The sequence below is a fragment of the Triticum aestivum genome, chromosome 4A, assembly GCF_018294505.1.
Source record: "Triticum aestivum cultivar Chinese Spring chromosome 4A, IWGSC CS RefSeq v2.1, whole genome shotgun sequence".
Classification (NCBI taxonomy): Eukaryota; Viridiplantae; Streptophyta; class Magnoliopsida; order Poales; family Poaceae; genus Triticum; species Triticum aestivum.
This window is the reverse complement of record NC_057803.1, coordinates 683756190-683779289: the sequence shown is the minus strand read 5'-3', so window position 1 is coordinate 683779289 and position 23100 is coordinate 683756190. Positions and strand designations below refer to the sequence as shown.

The following is a 23100-nucleotide window of genomic DNA, read 5'->3' as shown; positions in this document are numbered from 1 at the left end:
GGGGGGGGGGTCTAGTGTTGGGGCCATGTGGGGATCCTCTTGGGATGGCCCGCTGGCAACGTTGTGGAGCATTCCCAGTCACAATAGGTCCACTGGCCATATTTAGATGAATGATTTGTAAAAGGGAGTTGTGTGCATTAGTTTCTTTTCTTTGTGTGATTATTTTCGGTGACATAAAGAATACAAAGAATATTGTTGTATCTTCACCAGTAAGGATAAAAAGATTGTTAATATCACTATTCCGTCAAGGATGTGGTGTAGAAATATCTTCAAACTCAGCACAAGAAGGAGGTGTTCTCTCTCAGAAAATACAATTTGTTCCGAGTGAACTGATGGGATAGGTAGGGCTATAATTAGGTAGGACAAAAATCTGTCAGTTACTGTCACATCCTAGACTTTCCCAAATCTGGAATGCTTCAAATTGCACAGAGAATTAAAATTTTCCAATAAACCCTATGTTTATTTTCTAGTTAGCTAACATTGCCTAGGATTTTTCTTGTTGATTGATCTTTATTTACTTTGATTGATCACTTAGGAGGGTAAAAGTCCCTGCACAACTTGTAGAAAACAAGTTCATGTCTAGTTAAAAACCTAGGCACAAAAGTATAAAGCCAAGAACAAAACCCTAAAAGGGTAAATAAGCAAAGTAAACTAACTCGCAGAAGAATTTGGCAAACCAATATATCGAAAAAAATAAAGAATTCAAATGGGAAAGAAAAACAAAGTTCAATGTAGTTCAAACAATAAAGAAAAACTCTTTTGGAAAACAAAGGGAATATTCAAAATAATATTTAAACAAGCCTAAGAATAGGTGGCAGAAAATAAATGTCCAAAAGACCAAAATAAAATGTTCACCAGATCAGGAATATGCAAAAGAGATTTTATAAGAAGTTCACTGTTGAAATACAATTCAAGATCTAATCAGAAAAGAATTAGAACGAGGTATAGAAAAGAAAAGCAAAAAAACTAAGTAGCCTAAGGCCTAACCTGACCTAGCCCATCTGACCTAGCGTGAGCCAGGCCATGACCCAGCTAACCCCGCGGCCCTATCTCTCTTCCTCGCCCTGAGCCACTGACTAGTGGGACCCACTCGTCAGGACCGTCCACAACCTCCTACACCCCACACGTGTGCCCAGCACAATCAATGGTCTCCCCTCTTATGGTCACGATGCAGTTTTTCCGGTTTAAGTTTCTGAAAGTTGGGTTTTGGGTGTGTGATCATGTTTTGAGCTGACTGTTAGCATTGGCATGGTCAAAACCAAGACTCATTTAAAAAAACTAAAACCCTAGATTGTTTATAGCATACACGAGATAGGTCTGATCTAGAGGCCTAAGCGAGAAGGGATAAAGGCAGGAAGAAAAAGTCACCCAACACCATGCAATACCGGAGAGGCAAAATCACACACTCGTGGTTGGGTGAATAGCTATTCTTGTTAGCTATGTTTGAGAAACCTGGAGAACTCAACACATTTCTTTTGGCATTGCCCGATCGTCGGACAAATATGGAGCAAGGTTAACACATGGGCTAAAAGCCAGGTGACCTGGAGTGCCACTTGGATCTCTTTGCACCGATTGATGGTCATTGCCACAAAAATTATTGATGACATTGAGGGAAATTGTAGAAAAGGAATCAATGCTCTCTTAATTCTGCCTCTATGGGAAAATTGGTTGGAAAGGAACCAGTGCACATTCACAGGAAATGTAGCATCGATGGATGACGTGGTGGCTATTGTACAATGCAGGGTGCAACTTTGGCGTCAAACCGGGTCTCAATGTCTTGAACTTCCATTTGTAGAACCACTAGAAAGGGTAGGCTAGTGTAGGGATTTATTAAGCTAGTGTAGGGAAGATAGGCAGCCCCGGAAGACAACGACAATCTGGTGCTTCCACAACTGCCAACAATATGGACTGACTCATCAGGCGAGAAATTACCAATGACAGGGGGCTTCGAAGAGTTGCGGGTCATGCACCGAGGTGTCAGTGACATGTGTGTCTAGTCTCCGAGGTAACGCACATGTGAACGAGCATCCGAAGATCAGGTGGTCCACATTTTTCATAGCAACGGAGCAGATGGGGAACCGGACATCGTCTACAACGATGGTGCTCAAGACATCCCGCGTGTGTATCCTTTGTTGGATGAGTAGGCTGCTGAGAACCTAAACTTCAATAGCGCCACGAGCTCCACATGAAAGTAGCATGCATGGTGGCGCGGACACCACCAAGGAAAAAGATCATGTACAAGCTGATGATGGAGATGCCGCCTCCTGCCTTTGGATGGAGTGGCAAACGATGCTCGTTCTCCCCGCCCACTACAGGCACAGAGTCAATCTTGTAGGGGAACATGCTACACAACAACAAAATTAATTATACTACACAATCACACCCAGAAATACTATAAAGATGGCGGGTAACAATCAAATTCACCAACAAGTAGTGTAGCGGAATCAGTGAAAAAGTTGGTGAAGTGCGACGATTCTTGCAGGTAGGTTATACCTTCTAGCCTCGAGAATTTCTCTATGACGATCCACTAACCAAGTGTCGAAGTAGATGACCCCTCCGAGGTATCCACGCATTCTGAAGTAGTAATTCGACAACACTCCAACATTCAGGAAGAAGAGCTCCGGGAAAACTAGGGAGAGAGAGAAATCCTAGAGATATTCCCATCTAATTAGGAGTCTAATATAATTAGACCAACTAGTCGAGGATTACAACCCATCTAATTAGGAGTTTGAACTTTAGACCGATTAAATCGGATTAGAGCATAGCTATGTGGGAGAGATCCACTTAGGATTTGTTGTGTTTCTTCGGGGGGCTCTCCCCACATATGTATAGTTGGAGAGAGGAGACAGGGGGCACAACAGGAAGCGGACTCGTCCCCTAGTTCGGCCGAGCCAAGGAGGGAAGGACTCCCCTCATTGTCCATTTGCCCCCTTCCATATATTGGGTTTCTCAACTTTGGGCCTATTTGGCCCACTAGGGGTTGCCCTCTCGGGTTGGCCCAAGAGGGACTTCTCTCCAAAATAAAATCCCGGATTTTTCTGGAACCATCGAGAACCATTCAAATACTTTCCATATATATACCCTTTACTTTTTCGGACATATTATACCTTTTCGAAATTCTAGAAACCATTCCAAGATTAACCAGAACACTTCCGGATTCATCCTAAACACTTTTGATGTTCATTCTATCAGATTTTAGTTCTCATCTTAATTACTACCCATTAAGTGTGTGACCCTACATCTTCGAAAATAAGCGGACATGACCCAGAACACTTTTCGGTCAATAGTTAATAGCGGGATCTGGACACCCTTGATGGCAGAGCTAAATATGACACATCGTGGGGTAGAGGATCCTGAGCTAAGCATTTGAATAAGATGGTAACAAGGGCACAAGGTTTTACCCTGGTTCGAGCTCTCCGTGGAGATGACAACCTACGTCCTACTTGTGTTTATTGTGCTTTACAATGTACAAATATTCTACCCTAAGATTTTTGTGTGTACTCTACGAGCGCTCCCCCTAGTTTATAAAGAACATGGGGGGTCTAGGGATCCTAGTCGATTACGTACGAGGAAACAGAGTCTCCGACGAATCCAACATCTTGGAGTACACAAAAAGTCTTCTAGAGCCTTCTGTCTGCGCATCATGGGCCGGCTGACATGGCCCACTCCTCAACCGACAAAGGGGGTCCTCGGCCCTACACACGCAGCTGAAAGCCAACATGATGAGAGGGCTCCTAGCCAGGAGACCCTCACTTGATAAATGCCGCATATTCACGAAGTTCTCGACCGAACTTTTGTTCCCGAATACCATTCCCTTTGGTTTGCGATATGTTACAAACACGAAGGTGAGATATTATCGATATCCCTTTGATCATTGCTATATCTCAAACTTATCTATATTTTTTTATTATTCATGTCGTATTTATATCATGTTGGTATAATTTTGTCACCAATTTATATGATTTTTCTGACTAACCTATCAACTGAGTGCCCATTGCTAGTTGTTGTTTTCTGCTGTTTTTGGAATTCTCAAGAAAACCAATTTTACGAAGCTAAAAAAATCCTGAAAAAGTTCGGAAATTATTTTGCATTGGGAAGCTTTCGGGAGTCACCGAACTAGGCCAGGGGTGGACTACAGCCTCCATGCACCCCGCCATGCGGCCATGGGGCGGGTGGTGGGGCCACATGACCCCCCTGATGCTCCTTTGCACCACCTCTCGACGTCTATATTTATCTTCAATCTGAAACCCCTAAAAATACCAGAGTTCTTCAGTTTTTGCCACCGCACACGTGTGTTCCATGATGATTCAATATAGAGGTTGTTTCCGGTACTTTGTTGGAGGGGGGGAAGCATCATGGTGTCCACCTCCATCAGCTTCAAAGCCATCATGATCACATGTGAGTAGTTTCCTTTGCACTATGGGCCCGTAGTAGTAGCTAGTTGGTTGTCTATCCCATGTTTCTCAATATAAAGATCATATGAGCTTCCCTACATGATATTGATCCATCTGAAGTCATATGTTGATGTGTTTGTCGGGATATGATAAATTGTCACTAATTTACGATTAGATTTATTCATGAATTCTTTTGAGATCGATTTGGTTTCTTTCCTGCATAATTCTTATTCATGTATACTCTCTGGTCTATTCTTCTTTCTCTTGCCAAGTTGGGGGTTTGATCTTAAAAAAGTTGTGAATGATAGTTGCATTCAATCTTGCAAGTAATCTACCACACGACAGAAAGTAGAAAAGGCTTGCATTGTGTTGTTGCCACTTGAGATAAAAAGATGGCTGCACAGTTGTCCCTTGAATGCACGACGAAGATAATAATTATCTACTTCATGTCATAATACTTAATGCAATATTCTATTTTACTTAATACTTTGAGATACACGTTGCATAGTTGTCTTGGGTGGAGTGTTAGCTATAGATGTAGTTGGATAACATTCTATAGATATTAAGACATGATGCGCATATGTTAATTATGCCATGAATAATCATGCTCATAAATATTATAATTTAACCAATGCTCAACTATAATTTTCTCATCACAGCATGTTATCTTTTGGAGAGAAACCATTAGAGATCCTACACCTCTCAAGTCATTTCAGAAAGTCGGACTAGAGTCAAGCTCAATAGGGTTTGGTAGAATGGAAATGGCGTCTCCCACCTCCACACCGCCACCCTAACCCTAGCCATCCACGTCTCTGGCGATCTCCACACTTAGCCGTGGGTTTTTCCATATGATCGGCTCATTGTCTCCAACGTCCTTCCCTCTCTCTTTTGGTTATTTCCTTCATGGTGGTCCACACAGTCATCTCCTTGGGATTGGATTTCTCCCTAGGGATGAAGTTGGCTCAGGAGATCCATCGCACCTTCAATAGATCGGTGCACCCCTCGGAGGATACGGGCCATTTCACTATGGTCATCTCATTTGCAAGGCACTCCTTTCGTATCGACAAGGAGAATGTTGGCCTTGTGCTTGAATCTTCTATTGGTGCTCATTGTTCACAGCTCAAGGTATCTTTACTCAATGATGGGGTTTTTTTAGGGGATCGTAGTAGAAATTTAAAATTTTCTACGCATCACCAAGATCAATCTATGGAGTCATCTAACAACGAGAGAGGGAGGAGTGCATCTACATACCCTTGTAGATCGCGAGCGGAAGCGTTCAAGAGAACGGGGTTGATGGAGTCGTACTCGTCGTGATCCAAATCACCGATGATCCTATCGCCGAACGGACGGCACCTCTGCGTTCAACACACGTACGAAGCGGAGATGTCTCCTTCTTCTTGATCCAGCAAGGGGCAGGAGAAGTTGATGGAGATCCAGTAGCACGACGGCGTGGTGGCGGAAGCAGCGGGATTCCAGCAGGGCTTCGCCAAGCGCTACTGGAGGAGGAAGAGGTATCACGGGATGGAGAGGGAGGCGCGAGGGCTTAGGGTGCGGCTTCCCTCCCTCCCCTCCACTATATATAGGGGGGCGCATGCCCCCTTGGAGATCCCATCTAGAGAGGGGGCGGCGGCCCCCTTAGGGTTTCCAACCAGGGGGCGCATGCCCCCTCGGGGGGCAACGGGCCCCTAGGGTTTCCAACCCTAGGTGCCTTGGGCCCTTGGGTGGAGCGCACTAGCCCACCAGGGGCTGGTTCCCACGCCACCTCAGCCCATGGGGCCCTCCGGGATAGGTGGCCCCACCCGGTGGACCCCGGGACCCTTTCGGTGGTCCCGGTACAATACCGGTGACCCCCGAAACTCTCCCAGTGGCCGAAACTGGACTTCATATATATAAATCTTTACCTCCGAACCATTCCGGAACACCTCGTGACATCCGGGATCTCATCCGGGACTCCGAACAACTTTCGGTTAACCGCATACTAATATCTCTACAACTCTAGCGTCACCGAACCTTAAGTGTGTAGACCCTACGGGTTCGGGAGACACGTAGACATGACCGAGACAACTCTCCGGTCAATAACCAACAGCGGGATCTGGATACCCATGTTGGCTCCCACATGCTCCATGATAATCTCATCGGATGAACCACGATGTCGAGGATTCAATCAACCCCGTATACAATTTCCTTTGTCGATCGGTATGTTACTTGCCCGAGATTCAATCGTCGATATCCCAATACCTCGTTCAATCTCGTTACCGGCAAGTCACTTTAATCGTTCCGTAACACATCATCCCGTGACCAACCCTTAGTCACATTGAGCTCATTACGATGATGTCTTACCGAGTGGGACCAGAGATACCTCTCCGTCATACGGAGTGACAAATCTCAGTCTTGATTCGTGCCAACCCAACACACACTTTCGAAGATACCCGTAGTGCACCTTTATAGCCACCCAGTTACGTTGTGACATTTGGCACACCCATAGTATTCCTACAATATACGGGAGTTGCACAATCTCATGGTCTAAGGAAAAGATACTTGACATTAGAAAAGCTTTAGCAAACGAACTACACGATCTTGTGCTACACTTAGGATTGGGTCTTGTCCATCACATCATTCTCCTAATGATGTGATCCCGTTATCAATGACATCCAATGTTCATGGTCACGAAACTATGACCATCTATTGATCAACGAACTAGTCAACTAGAGGCTTGCTAGGGACATGTTGTGGTCTATGTATCCACACATGTATTACGGTTTCCAGTTAATACAATTATAGCATGAACAATAGACAATTATCATGAACAAGGAAATACAATAATAACCATTTTATTATTGCCTCTAGGGCATATTTCCAATGGTTTTATCGTTCAATGTTTCATGCAAACCAGTGGGGTTCTTTATTCTGCATCAACGAAGTATTGTGTGTTCCCAATTCAAATGCTTCTTTCATCTTTGGGGCCATGGTGGTCCGGATTGGGAAAAGGAGTTTAGACTCTGGCAAGTTGAATGCCAGCAAGAGTGGACATTGTTGAGCCCTTAAAATGGAGGGTTCGTCTTGGTTTCGAGGCCATGCAACATGGCCCAATCAAGTCTTCGTGATCTTTTTTATTCATATTTTAAATATGTGATGAACTTTTTAAAATCCACTAGCATGCCTCGAATCCATGATATTTTTTGAATTCATGAACACTCTCAAATCTGTGAACATTTTTCAAATTGGTGAACTTTTTTCATATTCGCGAACATTTTTCAAAAGCAGATAAATATATTTTATTAATTCATAAAAAATGAATTCATGATTTTTTGTAGAAGTTTCCTTGAAAAGTGAATGGTCGATGGCTTGGTCAATGGTTTTGGGTGGCCGTGCGAACGAGATAAAATACAAGCGCACAAGGAGAGGGATCGAGCGGGGGTAGCTATGCGGGAGACTGGGTTGCAGCCCACGGACAGAGGCACATGAGCGCTCTTTTCTCCAGCCGGCGACTGAGACTTGCGCAATAATACTCTAAGACGTTAGAGCATCTCCAGCCACGCCCCCCTAAAAAGCCCTCCTCAGGCGATTTTTTAGTGCCGGCGGGTGAAAATCGGCCCAGTCGCATTCCCGGGAGTTCATTTTTCGTCTGGTTGGGCCGAAATAACAGCTGGCGCACCCGAGCCGAACCCGACGCATTGGGGGACGCTTGGGGGTGCCGGCACAAGCGAAAAGGGGCGTGGGGCCGCTCCGTCGGCGAGAGGAGGGCCTTTTCCCGCCGTTTCTTCCCGCTTTCCCCCCGGCTTCCCTCTCATTCTATCCATTCGCCCCACCAATCTTCTCCTCCTCTCCTTCCCTCCCCACTGTCCGCCATGCCGCCGAAGAAATACGTGGTCCCCCGCGCAGCGACGGCTTTGACCGCCGCCGTCACCCAGCCGAAGCAGAGGAAGCCAAGGGCGCCGCCGTCCAAGCCCCCGGGCATGTCCAACGCCGACTGGAGGGCGGAAGTTCAGTGCCGGGAGGCTGTCACCACCGACCGGCAGAACAGGGCCAACACTAAGAAGGCACGAGACAACACGGCGCGGCTCATGGCTGCGGCGGCGACGGAGCAGGCGGAGCGCTCGGCCGAACAAGCCAAGGCGGCTCGCGTGGGGATGATGAATACACCCGGCGGCCACAGTTCATACGCGCCCAGGAGCCAGCAAAGCGTCGATTCTTCGGTCAGCTTCTCGTTGTCGCCGCAACCTTGGGGCTACACGCCGTCGTCGGGCTACGCCGATGATGACACGCACGGCGGGTTCAACCCCAACGTCACCTTCCCCCATGATCACCCGGCCTAGCGGACGCCCTCGCCCGCCTTCGCCGGTGTGCAGTACCCTCCGTACACCTACTCACCACTGGCCTACGCATCCTTGAAGGAAATATGCCCTAGAGGCAATAATAAAATTGTTATTTATATTTCCTTATATCATGATAAATATTTATTATTCATGCTAGAATTGTATTAACCGGAAACTTAGTACATGTGTGAATACATAGACAAAACAGAGTGTCCCTAGTATGCCTCTACTTGACTAGATCGTTAATCAAAGATGGTTATGTTTCCTGACCATAGACATGTGTTGTCATTTGATGAACAGGATCACATCATTAGAGAATGATGTGATGGACAAGGCCCATCTGTTAGATTAGCATAAATGATCGTTTAGTTTTATTGCTATTGCTTTCATCATGACGTATACATGTTCCTCTAGCTATAAGATTATGCAACTCCCAAATACCGGAGGAACACCTTGTGTGCTATCAAACGTCACGACATAACTGGGTGATTATAAAGATGCTCTACATGTGTCTCCGATGGTGTTTGTTGAGTTGGCATAGATCGAGATTAGGATTTGTCGCTCCGATTATCGGAGAGGTATCTCTGGGCCCTCTCGGTAATGCACATCACTATAAGCCTTGCAAACAATGTGGCTAATGAGTTAGTTGCGGGATGTTGCATTACAGAATGAGTAAAGAGACTTGCCGGTGACGATATTGAACTAGGTATGATGATATCGACGATCGAATCTCGGGCAAGTAACATACCGTTCACAAAGGGAACAACATATGTTGCTATGCGATTTGACCGATAAAGATCTTCGTAGAATATGTAGGAGCCAATATGAGCATCCAGGTTCCGCTATTGGTTATTGACCGGAGATGTGTCTCGGTCATGTCTACATAGTTCTCGAACCCGTAGGGTCTGCATGCTTAATGTTCGATGACAATTTGTATTATGAGTTATGTGATTTGATGTACCGAAGGTTGTTCGGAGTCCTGAATGAGATCACGGGCATGACGAGGAGTCTCAAAATGGTCGAGACTTAAAGATCGATATATTGAAAGTCTATATTCGGACATCAAAAAGGTTCCAGGTGATTCGGGTATTTTTCAGAGTACCAGAGAGTTACGGGAATTCACCGGGGGAAGTAATGGTCCTTAATGGTCCATACGGGAAAGGAGAGAAGGGCCTCAAGGGGTGGCTGCCCCCTCCCCCATGGGCTGGTCCGAATTGGACTAGGAGGGGGCGGCGCCCCCCTCTTTCCTTCTCCCTCTCCCTCTCCTTCCTTCTTCTCCTACTTGGACTAGGAAAAGGGGAAACCTACTCCTACTAGGAGTAGGAATCCTCCCTTTGGGCGCGTCCCTTGAGGCCGGCCCTCCTCCTCCTCCTCCCCTCCTTTATATACGGGGAGGGGGCACCCCATAGACACATAAGTTGATTGTTTTAGCCGTGTGTGGTGCCCCCCTCCATAGAATTTCACCTCGGTCATATCGTTGTAGTGCTTAGGCGAAGCCCTGTGTCGGTAACTTCATCATCACCATCACCACGCCGTCGTGCTGACGGAACTCTCCCTCGACCCTCTACTGGATCAAGAGTTCGAGGGACGTCATCGAGCTAAACGTGTGCTGAACATGGAGGTACCGTACGTTCGGTACTTGGATCGGTTGGATCATGAAGGTGTTCGACTACATCAACCACGTTAATCTAACGCTTCTGCTTTCGGTCTACGAGGATACGTGGACACACTCTCCCCCTCTCGTTGCTATGCATCTCCTAGATAGATCTTGCGTGATCGTAGATTTTTTTTTTGAAATTGCATGCGACGTTCCCCAACAATCCTTCCCGATGCCCCCTCTCCGTCGTGGCGCGCTGCCCTTCTCCCAAGCCTCCACGTCACATCTCGGCGACACCGACGCGACCGAAGCTGACATGGGCAACATCATCACGGTCGGCTCAGCCGCCGCCGCCGTGTCCCCCGGGTTTACTACCCAGGACGACACAATGGACCTCAACGGCGACATGGACGGCGAGCTTGACTACGGCGAGGAGGAGCCGGAGCCAGAGCCAGAGGAGGAGGAGGAAGAGGAGGTGGAGGAGGAGCCGACGCCTGCTCCGGTGAGGAAACGGAAGAAGAAGAAGAAGGGTGCGGTCAGGACCGGCGAGTCGCACATCAAGTGGGCGTCCAAGGAGGACGAGTGCCTCACCGGAGTGTGGAAAGTCGTCTGGCTCGACCCGATCACCAGCACTAACCAGAGCATCAACACGTATCGGGACCATATCAAGGCCGAGTTCGATGAGCGCAAACTCGTCGACCCCTACTTCAAAGGCATGTACATGCAGCGCGTAGCGAAGGCAATGGCGAACCATTGAGGGCTCATCAAGTCGGCGTGCAACAAATGGCATGGGATTGTCGAGGAGATCGGGGCTCGCCCGGAGAGCGGCACCAGCGTCAAGGATCAGGTATGGCACGTCGGCCTCTTCTTTTTTCCTTTCGCCGGTGTGCGCTGCTGACTGGTTGTTCCTCGGCGCAGTTGGTGCGGATGTTCGCCATGTTTCGCCAGGACAGCATCGACCGAGATTTCGAGTACCTCCACGTCTTCAAGCGGATCGAGAAGTGCGAAAAGTGGGCGGATGTCCGGCGCACCCTCGCCAAGGCCAAGGAGACCTACAAGCCGGACGCGCCGACGCCGGGCGTGGGCGATGGGCGCCCCGAAGGCAACAAAGGGGCCAAGAAGGGTAAACATGCCGACTCGGCAACCACGCGAGTGCAGGAGTCCATTGAGCACTGCCTCGCCGACACACAACCCCGGGCCGCCCTGCGTGAAGAGAAGACCGAGCCGCGGTGGTCGGCATTGATGATGAACAGCGCCGTCAAGCTCGACCTATTCCGGACCAACGTCGCCGCGAAGAAGAGGAACACCGACCTGGCTTTCCTCATGGGCGGGGCGGACATGCTCCAGAGCAACGATGAGCAGCTCAAGGCATGGTACTTGGCGTAGCGCGGCCTCATCCTGAACCAGCCGCCGTCGACGGTGCCGCCAACTCCCACGCCCACGCCGACGACGCCGTCGAGCCCAAGCGATGATGCATGCCTCCACGACGCCCAGCAGCACATAAGTCGTGTTGATGCCGCCCAACACAGAAGCAGCTCCGACACCGCCAAGCCCGCACACACCGACTCCGCCTACGCAAGAGGCCGACCCCGCCGTTTGATGTGTTGCCCATGCGTCCTTCCCTATTTTTGCACGCCAAACTTTTCATCCGATCACCGAACTCTGGCAAAGTGATTGCCGAACTGATGAGCCACTGATCCCCGGTCTTGTGGCGTTTTTTGTGAGCAGAAATGACCAAGTTTGAATTTGCCGCGTCTTGGGGGGGGGGGCGCATGGGGGCGTGGCTGGGAGCTAGATCGCCCCAGGGGCCAATCTAGCGCTGGTTCGCCCCATGCCGCTCTTTTTCAGCGCCCTTGGGGGGGGGCAATGGCTGGAGACACTCTTAGTCCATGGTTTACCCACCCAATAATGTGATTATGCAAAATATAAATTTTATTTTGTAAATGATTTATTTGATGGCGAATTATCGAGTGAAAACACTCATTAAGTGAAAACTTGAAAACTATCCTCGTATGCCTTCAGATCACGAATGTATGGTACATATCATAGGTGGGAATCCCACCAGCCACTTAACCACACTTTTCCACAAAACCCCCTACTAACAATAATTAGCTCAATAAATATTTTTTGGAATTATCCAGCCGCGAGGGTGAACCGGAGGCCACGGCGATTCAACGGCGATTGACTGCAGCGCCGCTCCACTAGCGACGGCGAGTTGGAAGCTGCGGCTGCGCCCCGACACGACTGCGACCCGGCACTGAACACACGCTCTGGCGGACCGGCGCTCGCTCTCGCAACGATGAGCCGACAGCCATGGTGATGCCTCCGTGCAGCGGCGACCTCAGCGACCCGGCAATTCACCCACACGCGAGAGAGACCAAGCAGCCGCAGTGCTGCATCCATGCGACGGAGACACGGTGCTTGCCCCCACACGAGGGACGGAGGGAGCGAGCTGCCGTGGCACTGCATCCATGCAACCGCGACCCAAGGGCTTACTTGCCCTTCAGAAGTCAAAACTGCTCCACGTTAATGTTGATGATGTTTTGCTGCAATTGAATGAACGGAGCTGCTAAAAATCAGTCGACTGAGACTTCGTGAAGTCTCAGTCGACGCCTCAACCTTTGGATCGTTGTTGCTTTAAGATTCACGCAGCGCCGTGTCTTTGTCTCAGTTCGGCCCATTAAAGCGTGAGTCTGGTCTGTTTTCCTGTCTGTTTCGTTGTTTGGTCTGGGTTCCTTGTCGTGGTGGTGCGAAGATGACAGGGTTTGCCCGTGGACTGGGCTGGTGTTTAGCCCTTTTTCGTTGTTTGCTTTTTATTCTTTTTCTTTCTTTTGTAAACTTTTACAATTGGAGAGAGAGAAGGGGAAGCTGTCACCATTACTGTATGTGACTTAGGGAGGGGAAGAGGTCCTCCCACATACACTCCTCTCTCAGTACTCTCTTTGTAGTATGGGTGTTTCTCCTTGTGTGCAAGTGGCCATCCTTTTTTACTTGAAAAAAAGTTTGCTTTTTTGTTGTTGCCTAATCAATGTGTTTATTCCACTTCTATTTTTATTTTTTTTCTTCATAATTTTATGTACCCTCTAACATATCATTTATCATTTGCTTCTTTATTATTGTTTTTGCTTTTAACTTTTTTATTTGTCCAGTTGCACTATCTTTTTCAATGTGCAACGTGAGTTAAGCAAATTTCCAGTAAGACATTTTTTATTTTTTTTTCATATTATGTGATGTATTTTTTTAATATTTTAGCGTACCATTTGCACATTTCTAGTGACACGATTGCTGCAATTATTTTCTTCGTTGTTGTTTTTTGTCGTTGTTTTTGGGCCGTTTTTAGGTCAGCAATTATTTTCACCAGTTTTCTACTTAATCATTAGCTATTGTATTAAATATGTATGTGTGGTGTGTATTATTCAGCATGTATGTATGGAGGAGTTCAAAAACACTGGGTAACTCAGCAACCTTTTTCCATTTTTCATTTTTTTGGGCCTTGTGTTTCTTATTAGTTTTTGTCACGATACCACCCTCTTTTTATTAACTTTTGTTTGGTGTGTGTTAAAAAAAGTTGGTTGTGCCATGCAATGAAAGGGGTTATTTACATGACGGGAGAGGGAGGGGGAGGTAGTTGTATGTTCGATACTAGGCTTTTGCAACTGCAAGTGTCTCCCTAGATGGCAATTGCTTGCCTCCCTCCCGACTGCAACTGGCTTGGGTTTTTTCGGAGGGCGAAGGAAGAGGGGAGGGCAGTTACATGTCCGACACTAGGCTTGCAATTGCAAGTGTCACACTTTAACTGCATGCCTACACACCCTACTGCAGTCGACCTTTTTTGGTGGGCAACATGAGGGGATAGTTGCATGTCCAACACTAGGGTTGCAATTGCAAGTGTTGTCCTCGGCTACACTTGCATGCCTACACACGCAACTACAACCGAAACTTTTTTTGGTCGGTGGGCGGCGAGAGAGGGCGGGCAGTTGCATGCCCAACACTAGGCTTGCAATTGCAAGTGTTGTCCTCGGCTGCAATTGCATGCCTACACACTCGGTTGCAACTGATCTTTTGATTTGTCGATGGTCAGTGGGAGATGGGGGGGGGGGGCAGGTGCATGTATGGCATTAAACATGCAGCTCCAAGTGTCGCCTTGTGAGCAATTGCATGTCAACACACCTGATTGCAACTAACGTTTTTGTTTTGTTGGTGGGCAAAGGGATAGGGGGAGCGCGGTTGCATGCCCGACACTAGGCTTGCAACTACAAGTGCCGTCCTTCACTACAACTGCACATCTCTCCTCCCTACTGTAATTGGCGTTGTGTTTTTGCCGGAGCCTGGCAGAAGAGTAGGGGGGCAGTTGCATGCCCGGAAGTAGGCTTGCAACTTCAGGTGTCTCCCTCCACTGCAATTTGCATGCCTCCCTCCCGATTGCAAATGGCCTTCTATTTTTTTGGAGGGCGATGGGAGAGGGGAGCGAAGTTGCAAGTCTGGCGATAGGCTTGCAACTGTAAGTGTCGCACTCGACTGTGACTGCATGCCTACACACCCAATTGCGACTAACCTTGTTGTTTTGTTGGTGGGCGACATGAGAGATGTAGTTGCATGTCTGACACTAGGGTTGCAACTGCAAGTGTCGCCCTAGACTGCAATTGCATGCCTACATGCCCAACTGCAACCAACCTTTTTTTGGTCGGTGGGTGGCAAGAAAGGGGGAGGGTAGTTGCATGCCCAACACTAGGCTTGCAACTGCAAGTGTCACCCTCAACTGCAACTGCATGCCTACATACCCGATTGTAACTGATCTTTTGCTTTGTCGATGGTCGATGGTAGACGCGGGGGGAGGGGGTTGTAGGTCTGGCACTAGGCTTGCAACTACAAGTGTCGCCATGTCTACAATTGCATGTCGACACACCTGACTACATTGACATTTTCTTTTTGTTGGTGGATAGCAGGAGAGGGGAGCACTTGCATGCCCAACACTAAGCTTGCAACTGCAAGTGTCGTCCTCATCTGCAATTACATGTCTTCCTCCCGACTGCAACTCGCCTTGTGTTTTTGTTGGAGGTCGATGGGAGAGGAAGGGGTAGTTGCATGCTCAGCACTAGGCTTGCAACTACAAGTGTGGCCCTCGACTGCACACGCAACTCCAAGTGTCGTCCAAGATCACAACTACACGATGTAACATGAAACACAACTATAAAGGATAAAAACGCCTGCAGCTAGCCGCTCCCTACACTTTTATTATTTTTTTCAAATACACATTAAACATTTTTAATATATTTTTTACATTTTTAAAATATATGGCAGTTTTTTAAAATATTATTGAACAATTTACAATTACACAATGAATTTTTTAATACAGAATAAAAATTTAAAATACGGAAACACTTTTTTCTAAAATATCACGACAAATGTAAACAAGTGCTTCAAGAAAAAACACAAACAAAAGAAAAAAAGAAAAGGAAAAAAAGCAAAAACAAACAAAAAACTAGACTCACGAAATCATGCAAAGACCTAACGATACGCTAGTGGTGCGCTTCAAGAAGTAGCGCCCAGAAAAATCACAAGACAATAAAAAATCGGTGGCCAAAAGCACTTGTCATGTACATTTTTGTCTCTATCATGGGCCCATACTTTTTTGTTCAACACCCTTTTCCCTGTGTGTATAAAACAAACAAACAAGGAAATATCCGTGTCCAAATACACAAACAAAGAAAACAAATAAACAAGAGGGAACAAGAAAAGCCTAGAAATCAGGCTGATACAGCCCATCAGACGCCAAGTCAAGAAATGGGCCTAATCTACTTTAGATGATGTCAGCTGAGTGAGACTTCGCGAAGTCTAAGTCGACTGAGACTTAGACAGACCCTTGAATGAATGTGGATGAGCAGATAAATCCTACTCCTTAATTCTTTTGCTGCATGTGAATCAGTGTGGATCTACAGAAAATACTTGAATGAATGTGAATGTACAAGAAATATTTTCTGACATTTCAGTGACATGGATAACACAAAAGGATGTTGCTTCTTTTACATCCACGTTCATTCTTCACTGATTCAGAGTGCTGGTGTACTGAAAACATGTGCTGATGCAAAGCATGTACTGGTGGTACTCAGAGATAACTGAAATTCATGAGATAACATTCAGACAGCTAGAATTCAGTGACATGACATGTATTACTGGTGGTTAACATCTTCAGTCTTGCTAAATTCTGAGTTGACTAATCCATCAGCTACAATAAACAGGAATTGACATTAATCAATTAACCTCTTGTGTCTTATTACCCTGTCTAATTCTAGCTAGTAAAAAGAAACAATTTGATGCATTTTAGATGGCCTTGTATCTCTGAAGAGGGCGAGGAAGAGTGCTCAAGGATGGAGCCGTTGGAGAGCAAGGGCACACGTCTGCCGGAGGGCCAGCGCACATGGCGATCGGCGCGGGACGAGGCTCCATGGCGGCACAGATTGAACACGATCTGGTTTTTTTCTTCTGAACCCTTACCAAGCTAGCAAGTACGGGCAGGGGGTTTTCAGAAAAAGCTTGGTTTGTGGCTGGTGGGATTCCCACCTCTAATCTATACCATAGGTTCGTGATCCAAAGGCGTACGAGGAAAGTTTTTCAGTTTCCATTGAATGGTCGTTTCCACTCGATACTTCGCCTTATTTGATACACACTTATTGGTTTACCAAAATAAATATAGTTTTACTTGGTAAGTCAATAATATATGAAGCTATTGAGATGGTTTTTAGGAAAAGCTGGTGAAATAGAGGGAAAAGGCAAAATGGGAAGATGAAGGGGGGAAACGTATGTAAAGTTTGACAGAGGACGATCGGACAACATAACATGCGGTCTTTTCTAAGTAGGAAACAGAAAAATATATTCTACTCTCTCCGTTCCTAAATATTTGTCTTTTTAGATATTTTAAATGGACAACCATATACGGATATATATAGACATATTTTAGAGTCTAAATTCATCCATTTTGCTTCGTATGTAGTCATTTGTTGAAATATCTAGAAAGACAAATATTTAGGAACAGAGGGAGTAACATGCATGAGATATAGGAGTACCTCACATAGATCCATCGTCCACCGTTGCTTTAAGATTTGTGTTGTGTTTTCTTGGCTTGAAATTTCATGTTGATTTAGGGTGTTACATTAAATTGTTCTCTTATTTTATCATGATGATGACATTAAATTGTGAACCAGCAAATCCAATCTAGGAATTTTTTTAGGGGTATCCAATCTAGGAAATGCATTGTATTTTGTTGGTACACTACTTGACAGTATGAGACGGAGCTCAGCATTTTGGTGCTCGGGCTTCATGGGGCCCTTTGATTTTTTTTCTTCCCACAATGATATATGGATGTATACTACATGTGAAAAAATTTCATGAGAAAATACATTGATCGTGAGCTACGCAAAAAATTGAAAACCGTTGGTCTATATTGAAAAAATATATATAGTGAACAGTGCTAACTGTTTTCCAAATTACCTTTTTTTGTGTATAGCTGGCGTGTCAATGCATTTCGTCTTGAAAATTTGCACACATGCAGGATACATCCGTATGATACTGTTTATTGTTTTCAGGATTTTTGAACACATTGAACATTTTTCTTTAAAAAAAACGATCTCCATGAAGCCCTTGCCAAAAAGGAACGATCCCCATGAAGCATGCAGAAGTTTGAATTGTAGCTTGAAAGCTGAAACTACGAACCGGGATCAAAATTTCATTTCAACCACTAAAACACAATGATTTCTAGACGTTTAGTACAAACAAGCTCAACATGTTCCGTCACAATGCATTGCTACGATGCACCATCGATTATCCTCCCTAATTATCTGCCATGACTTTGCTAGAAACCTTTGTCGCCGTTTGCGTCAGATCGCCGTGACCCATCTCCTTCCTCAGCTTGCTGACCCTGTCGATGACCGCCTCCACGGTGACATCCACGGCGTCCCTGAGCGTCTCCAGCTTCGACCGCGGGTCCGCGTACACCAGCCGCGGTATCAGCCCGATCACCGTCTCCGTCAGCCGCTCCGCCACCTCCTGCGGGATCCGCCGGAGCGTCTCCTCCACGCTGCTGGCGTTGCCGCTGCGCACATCCTCCTCGGAGATGAACACGGAGTAGGAGTCGCGGTCGTCGGGGAGGTGCCACCTGTACTGCCTGTACGCGGAGTCCGGGTGGAAGAACACCGGCACGCAGCCGGCGAGGATGGCGTCGAACGCCGACCGCCGCGTGTACGTGTCGCCCGGCGGCTGCAGGCAGAAGCGCGCCCCTTGGAAGACGCGCATGAAGGTGCTGGGCACGAGGCAGTTCTTCTCGCTCTTCCGGCACTGCACCAGGTTGCAGAAGCTGGAGGCGCCGCACTCCCGGATGAGGTGGTGCCGGATGGAGTTCGGGTCTCCGGGACGCTCGCCGCCGGCGAAGGAGAAGAGGTAGTCCCGCTTCATGCCTCGCATCCGCTGCTGCCACTGGAGGACGTCCGCGTCCTTGGCCGGGTGGAAGTAGGTCGGGTACGGCACGGCGAAGTCGAAGTCCGTCCACGGCACCTTCTCCACGAACAGCACCGTCATGTTCCACACCGCCGGCAAACGGAGCAGCTTGTTGCCCCACTCCGAGTCGCTGTCCGTCTGCCGCTGGTGGTCCCACGCCGTCCTCCCGGACATGAAGAAGTGGTCGCGCCCGCCCATGGCGCGCCACTCGGGCCGCCGCGTCAGCCAGTCGACGAGCTCGACCGCCGCGGCGTCCTTGGTCGTGGCGTTGTTGCTCCACAGGTTCCGCACGACGTCAAACCCAGCGTAGAACGGCACGAAGACGGCGGCGGCGCGGGAGGAGTCGTCGGTGAGGCAGTCGTACTGCCGGACGCGGGCGTGGAAGATGACGTCGAGGCCGAAGTGGTCGGTGGCGTACCAGCCCTCGTCGGCGAACACGCCGTCCGCGTTGTCCAGGGGCGCGCCGAGGCCGCCGTTGGCGAGGTACTGGCACATGTCGATCCACGGGTACCAGTGCTTGCAGTCGGCGAGGACGTCGGCGTTGAACCGCGGGGGCAGGTCGTGGACGTACAGGTACCGCCCGCGGCAGGCGTCCTCCCCGGCGACGCCAACGTCGCTGCTCCGGCGCACCTCGCCCCCCGCCGCGGAGGCGATCAGGAGCTTGTTGACCTGCTGCTCCTGGGCGGGGGGGAAGCGCGGCTGGGCGCCGTCCTCGCGGCCGGACGCGGGGGCGGCGGTGACGAGCGACTGGCGCGGCGCGCTGACGGGCGCCGCGCGGTGGCAGTAGACGATGAGGAGCCACGGCGTGGCGGACAGGATGGCGAGCAGGACCAGGCGAGGCAGCCAGCGGGCGCCCCCGCCGTGCGCGGCCGTCGTCTTCTCCATGGTCACCCACGAGTTACGCACGCACGCTGGCTCTCGTGCGTGTCCCCGACGGAGTTGAGGTCTCGGAGTCCACTGTGACTAACTTAAGCGCGGGGAATCTCGAAATGGGAATTCATCCATGTGATTTGCGTATCGCTGGCCGGCATACGTGGTGATCCGAGAGCTCCGAGCTCTGACTTGAGAGATGCTCCACATTAACCATGTCAATGATGGATCGATCGAATCTAGGCGCGAGGAAATGAAGGAGCCGGGGGCCTGCACGTGCACATGCACATGCATGGTGTATTTAACTTCCCAAAAAATAAAATAGAAATGCGAATTGGACCGGGGATCTAATCTGGGAGATGCATTACTGCCAACTTTCGATTCATTGAATCCTTGCATGGAAATCTGCATCCTCGAGCGTGTATATAGAGGGTGCTTGGATACGTTTTAGTCTCATGACTAAAAATAGTGGAACTAAAACTTGCTAGCCTTACCCATGCTTGGATCCAAATACTAAAGAAACTAAAATCAAGTTATTGAGCATTTATTATCCTCCAAACCCTCCAATCCAGAACTCGCATGAGCATTAAATGACGAGAGAGAGGGCTAATACATATTTTAGTAGGTTTCCTATGACTAAAAAATTTTAGCCTCAAGACTAGTCCTAGCCTCTCTTTAGTCAGGGGTGCTTGGAACTTTAGCCTCTAAAAAAGACTATTTTTAATCAAACTAAAAATAGTCCCTTGGATCCAAGCACCCTCATAAAAATCCAGCTAGTGGTTTGGATCGGTAAGAGCATGATTAATAATATAGCTAGCTAATAGTATAACATATTGTCATGTCATTTATAGCCAATTTAATAGTTAACACATACTCCAATCTCACAAAGCTTCTAGGTGAGACTTTAAATATTACTAGTGATGTATACGCTCTTATATTAGTTTACGGAGGGAGTATATGTTTGCTGAGCTAGATGAGAGAGAAGAGAGGAGAGAAGATAAACGGGTTGTAGATTTACAGTCGGGTGTAACATGGGCTCCAAGAAGCTATGTGAAAGTGTATGGTGGGTCGTGTGACAGAAAAGTAGTACTCCTTCCGTCACAGTTTAGAAGTTACAGTTAAATTTGCGCGTGTTTCCACAATAGACAAGGTTTAGGACGCATCGCATTTTTTCTAGTACTTAATTAGTACTCCGATATACTATTTCTGCATGCATAGTATGAATGCTATTTTTTAGCCCATCTCACAACCAATAGATAACCACCTAGGTTCCAAAGAATTTCCAAGCGCGCCTTCTAAACCGTGACGAAGGAAGTACTTTCTTGTAGCCTACTACTGTACATGTTGGCTATTACATTGGTTATAGATGACATGGCAACATGTTATAGTCAACAATCAGCTATATTGTTAACCATGCTCTAAGTCTACATCCCGCTTCTCTTTTATCTCCCCTTCTCTCTTCCAACTCGACAATAATATAATATTTAAATCCTTACAGCCTCCTTACATCATCTGAGAGCATGGTTAATAATACAACCAGCTGTTGGCTATAACATGTTACCATATCATTTATAGTTAATGTAATAGCCAACACGTATAATAGTTGGCACTAAAAAATTACTACTTTGTCAACATATGACCCACACCTTTCAATCTTACAAAGCTTCTTGGAGCTCGTGCTACAGCCGGCTATAAGTCTACAGCCCGCTTCTCTTCTCTCTCTTCCAACTCAGCAATAATATACTCCCTCCAGTCATTTTTACTCTGCATATAAGAATTGTCTGAAGTCAAATTTCGTAAAGTTTGACCATATTTATATGAAAAAATATTAACATCTACAATGTTAAATATATACAATATAAAAACTAACGTCATGACGCATCTAATGTTGTTGATTTCACATTTTGAATGTTGGTGTTTTTTTCTTGTAAACTCAGTCAAAGTTTATGAGGTTTGACTTCAGGCAAATCTTATATGCTAACTAAAAAGAATTGAAGGGAGTAATTTTTAAATCCTTACAACCTGCTTGCGTCATCTTCTCGTACTTGCTCTAAGTGGTATAGAAATTTTTAGGCTTGCACCGGTACTGTGTGTCCACCGACTCACAAGTCCCAACTGCGTGCGCATTGACCGGCATCGGCCTCCATCGATGCACGGTTCCCGGGGACCGCGCGCACATGGCGCTCCTCGCGCTGCACAACCGGCGTTGACACGGAGCTAGCCAGTAGTACGACCATTCTCTATTCTGTCTGGAGCTCGGGATCTGAGGCCGATCGAGGGGGCGCCATCCACGGCACGCACTGCTAGCAGCGAGTGATTTCTTTGCTCGATCTTTTCATTTTTCTGAAGTTTTCTTTGCTCGATCTTTGAGAGGCGCGTTGGATCTCTCCGCGTCAGCCCGTTCCTCCCGGCTGCGTAACGTAGTACGGTGGAGGTGCGTGCGGTGCGGTGCATGCGTGCGGTCTTTCCCCCGACCGGACGGCAATGGTGCGTGCATGACTAGCGTGTTTGCTTGCCCCTGCAACGATCTGTGAGGGCAACCCAACCGCGGTGCATCAGAACGGACACAACAAATATCCGCAGACACGTACGGATGTGTTTGTGGACAGCCTGATAGGGGACGACCATCCAACGCGGTGCACCGAGTATATGGGGACGTATACAGATACAGATGTGTGTGTGTGGACAGCTGACAGGAGACGACCATCCGCCTTGTTGGACGTCGTGATGCTGCGCGGAGAGGAGGCGGCTGCGTGTGTTGGCGATCGTCGGGCCGGGCGCCTCCTCCTCCTTCACCAGGCGCCACTGGCTCCCGGACTACCGACGGGGTGGTGATAACCATATCTCCTAGCCACGTCAGGAACGACGCGACGGGGACGCCGGCAGGATGAAGCGATTGTCGCGTCAGGCGCTTCCTCCTCCACCGTGCGCCATTGGCTCCTAGACTACTGGCGGGGCAGCGATAACTATATCTCCTTGCCACGTCAGGAATGGCGCGACGGGGACGCCGGCAGGATGAAGCGATTGTCGTGTCGGGCGCTTCCTCCTCCTTCACCGTGCGCCATTGGCTCCCAGACTACTGGCGGAGGGGGGGGGCGAGGGGTGCAATAACCACATCTCCTTGCCGCGTCGGAAACGGCGCAGTGGGGACGCCGACCGGATGAAATGGCGAGCCCGGTTGCACGGTGGCGAGGGTGGTTTCTCCTTGACGCAACGTTCGATTTGGATGTCGTGGTTGAGCAGTGGTTAGGGCATCTCCTCCTTGACGCGGTGTCTGATTTGGACTCTGCGGTTGCGCGACGACGAGAAGAGGAAATAGGGTTTGACGGTGTGCCCTGCCTGCTTTAAATTGCCAGAAACAGGGCACCGACACTGCTTCAATGCGGGCACAGTAGCTGGAGTAGACCTTTCGGTCGCCGCTTCCGCATTGAAG

General features: G+C 48.0%; 1 protein-coding gene across 1 annotated transcript; it reads right to left on the bottom strand.

Moving 5' to 3' along the window:
- Window positions 1-17981: 17981 nt before the first annotated feature.
- Window positions 17982-19807, bottom strand: LOC123083117 (xyloglucan galactosyltransferase KATAMARI1 homolog). The gene has a single exon (XM_044505247.1). The coding sequence runs from the start codon at window positions 19680-19682 to the stop codon at window positions 18135-18137; it is 1548 nt and encodes a 515-aa protein (XP_044361182.1). The 5' UTR covers window positions 19683-19807; the 3' UTR covers window positions 17982-18134.
- Between the last annotated feature and the right edge of the window lie 3293 nt (window positions 19808-23100).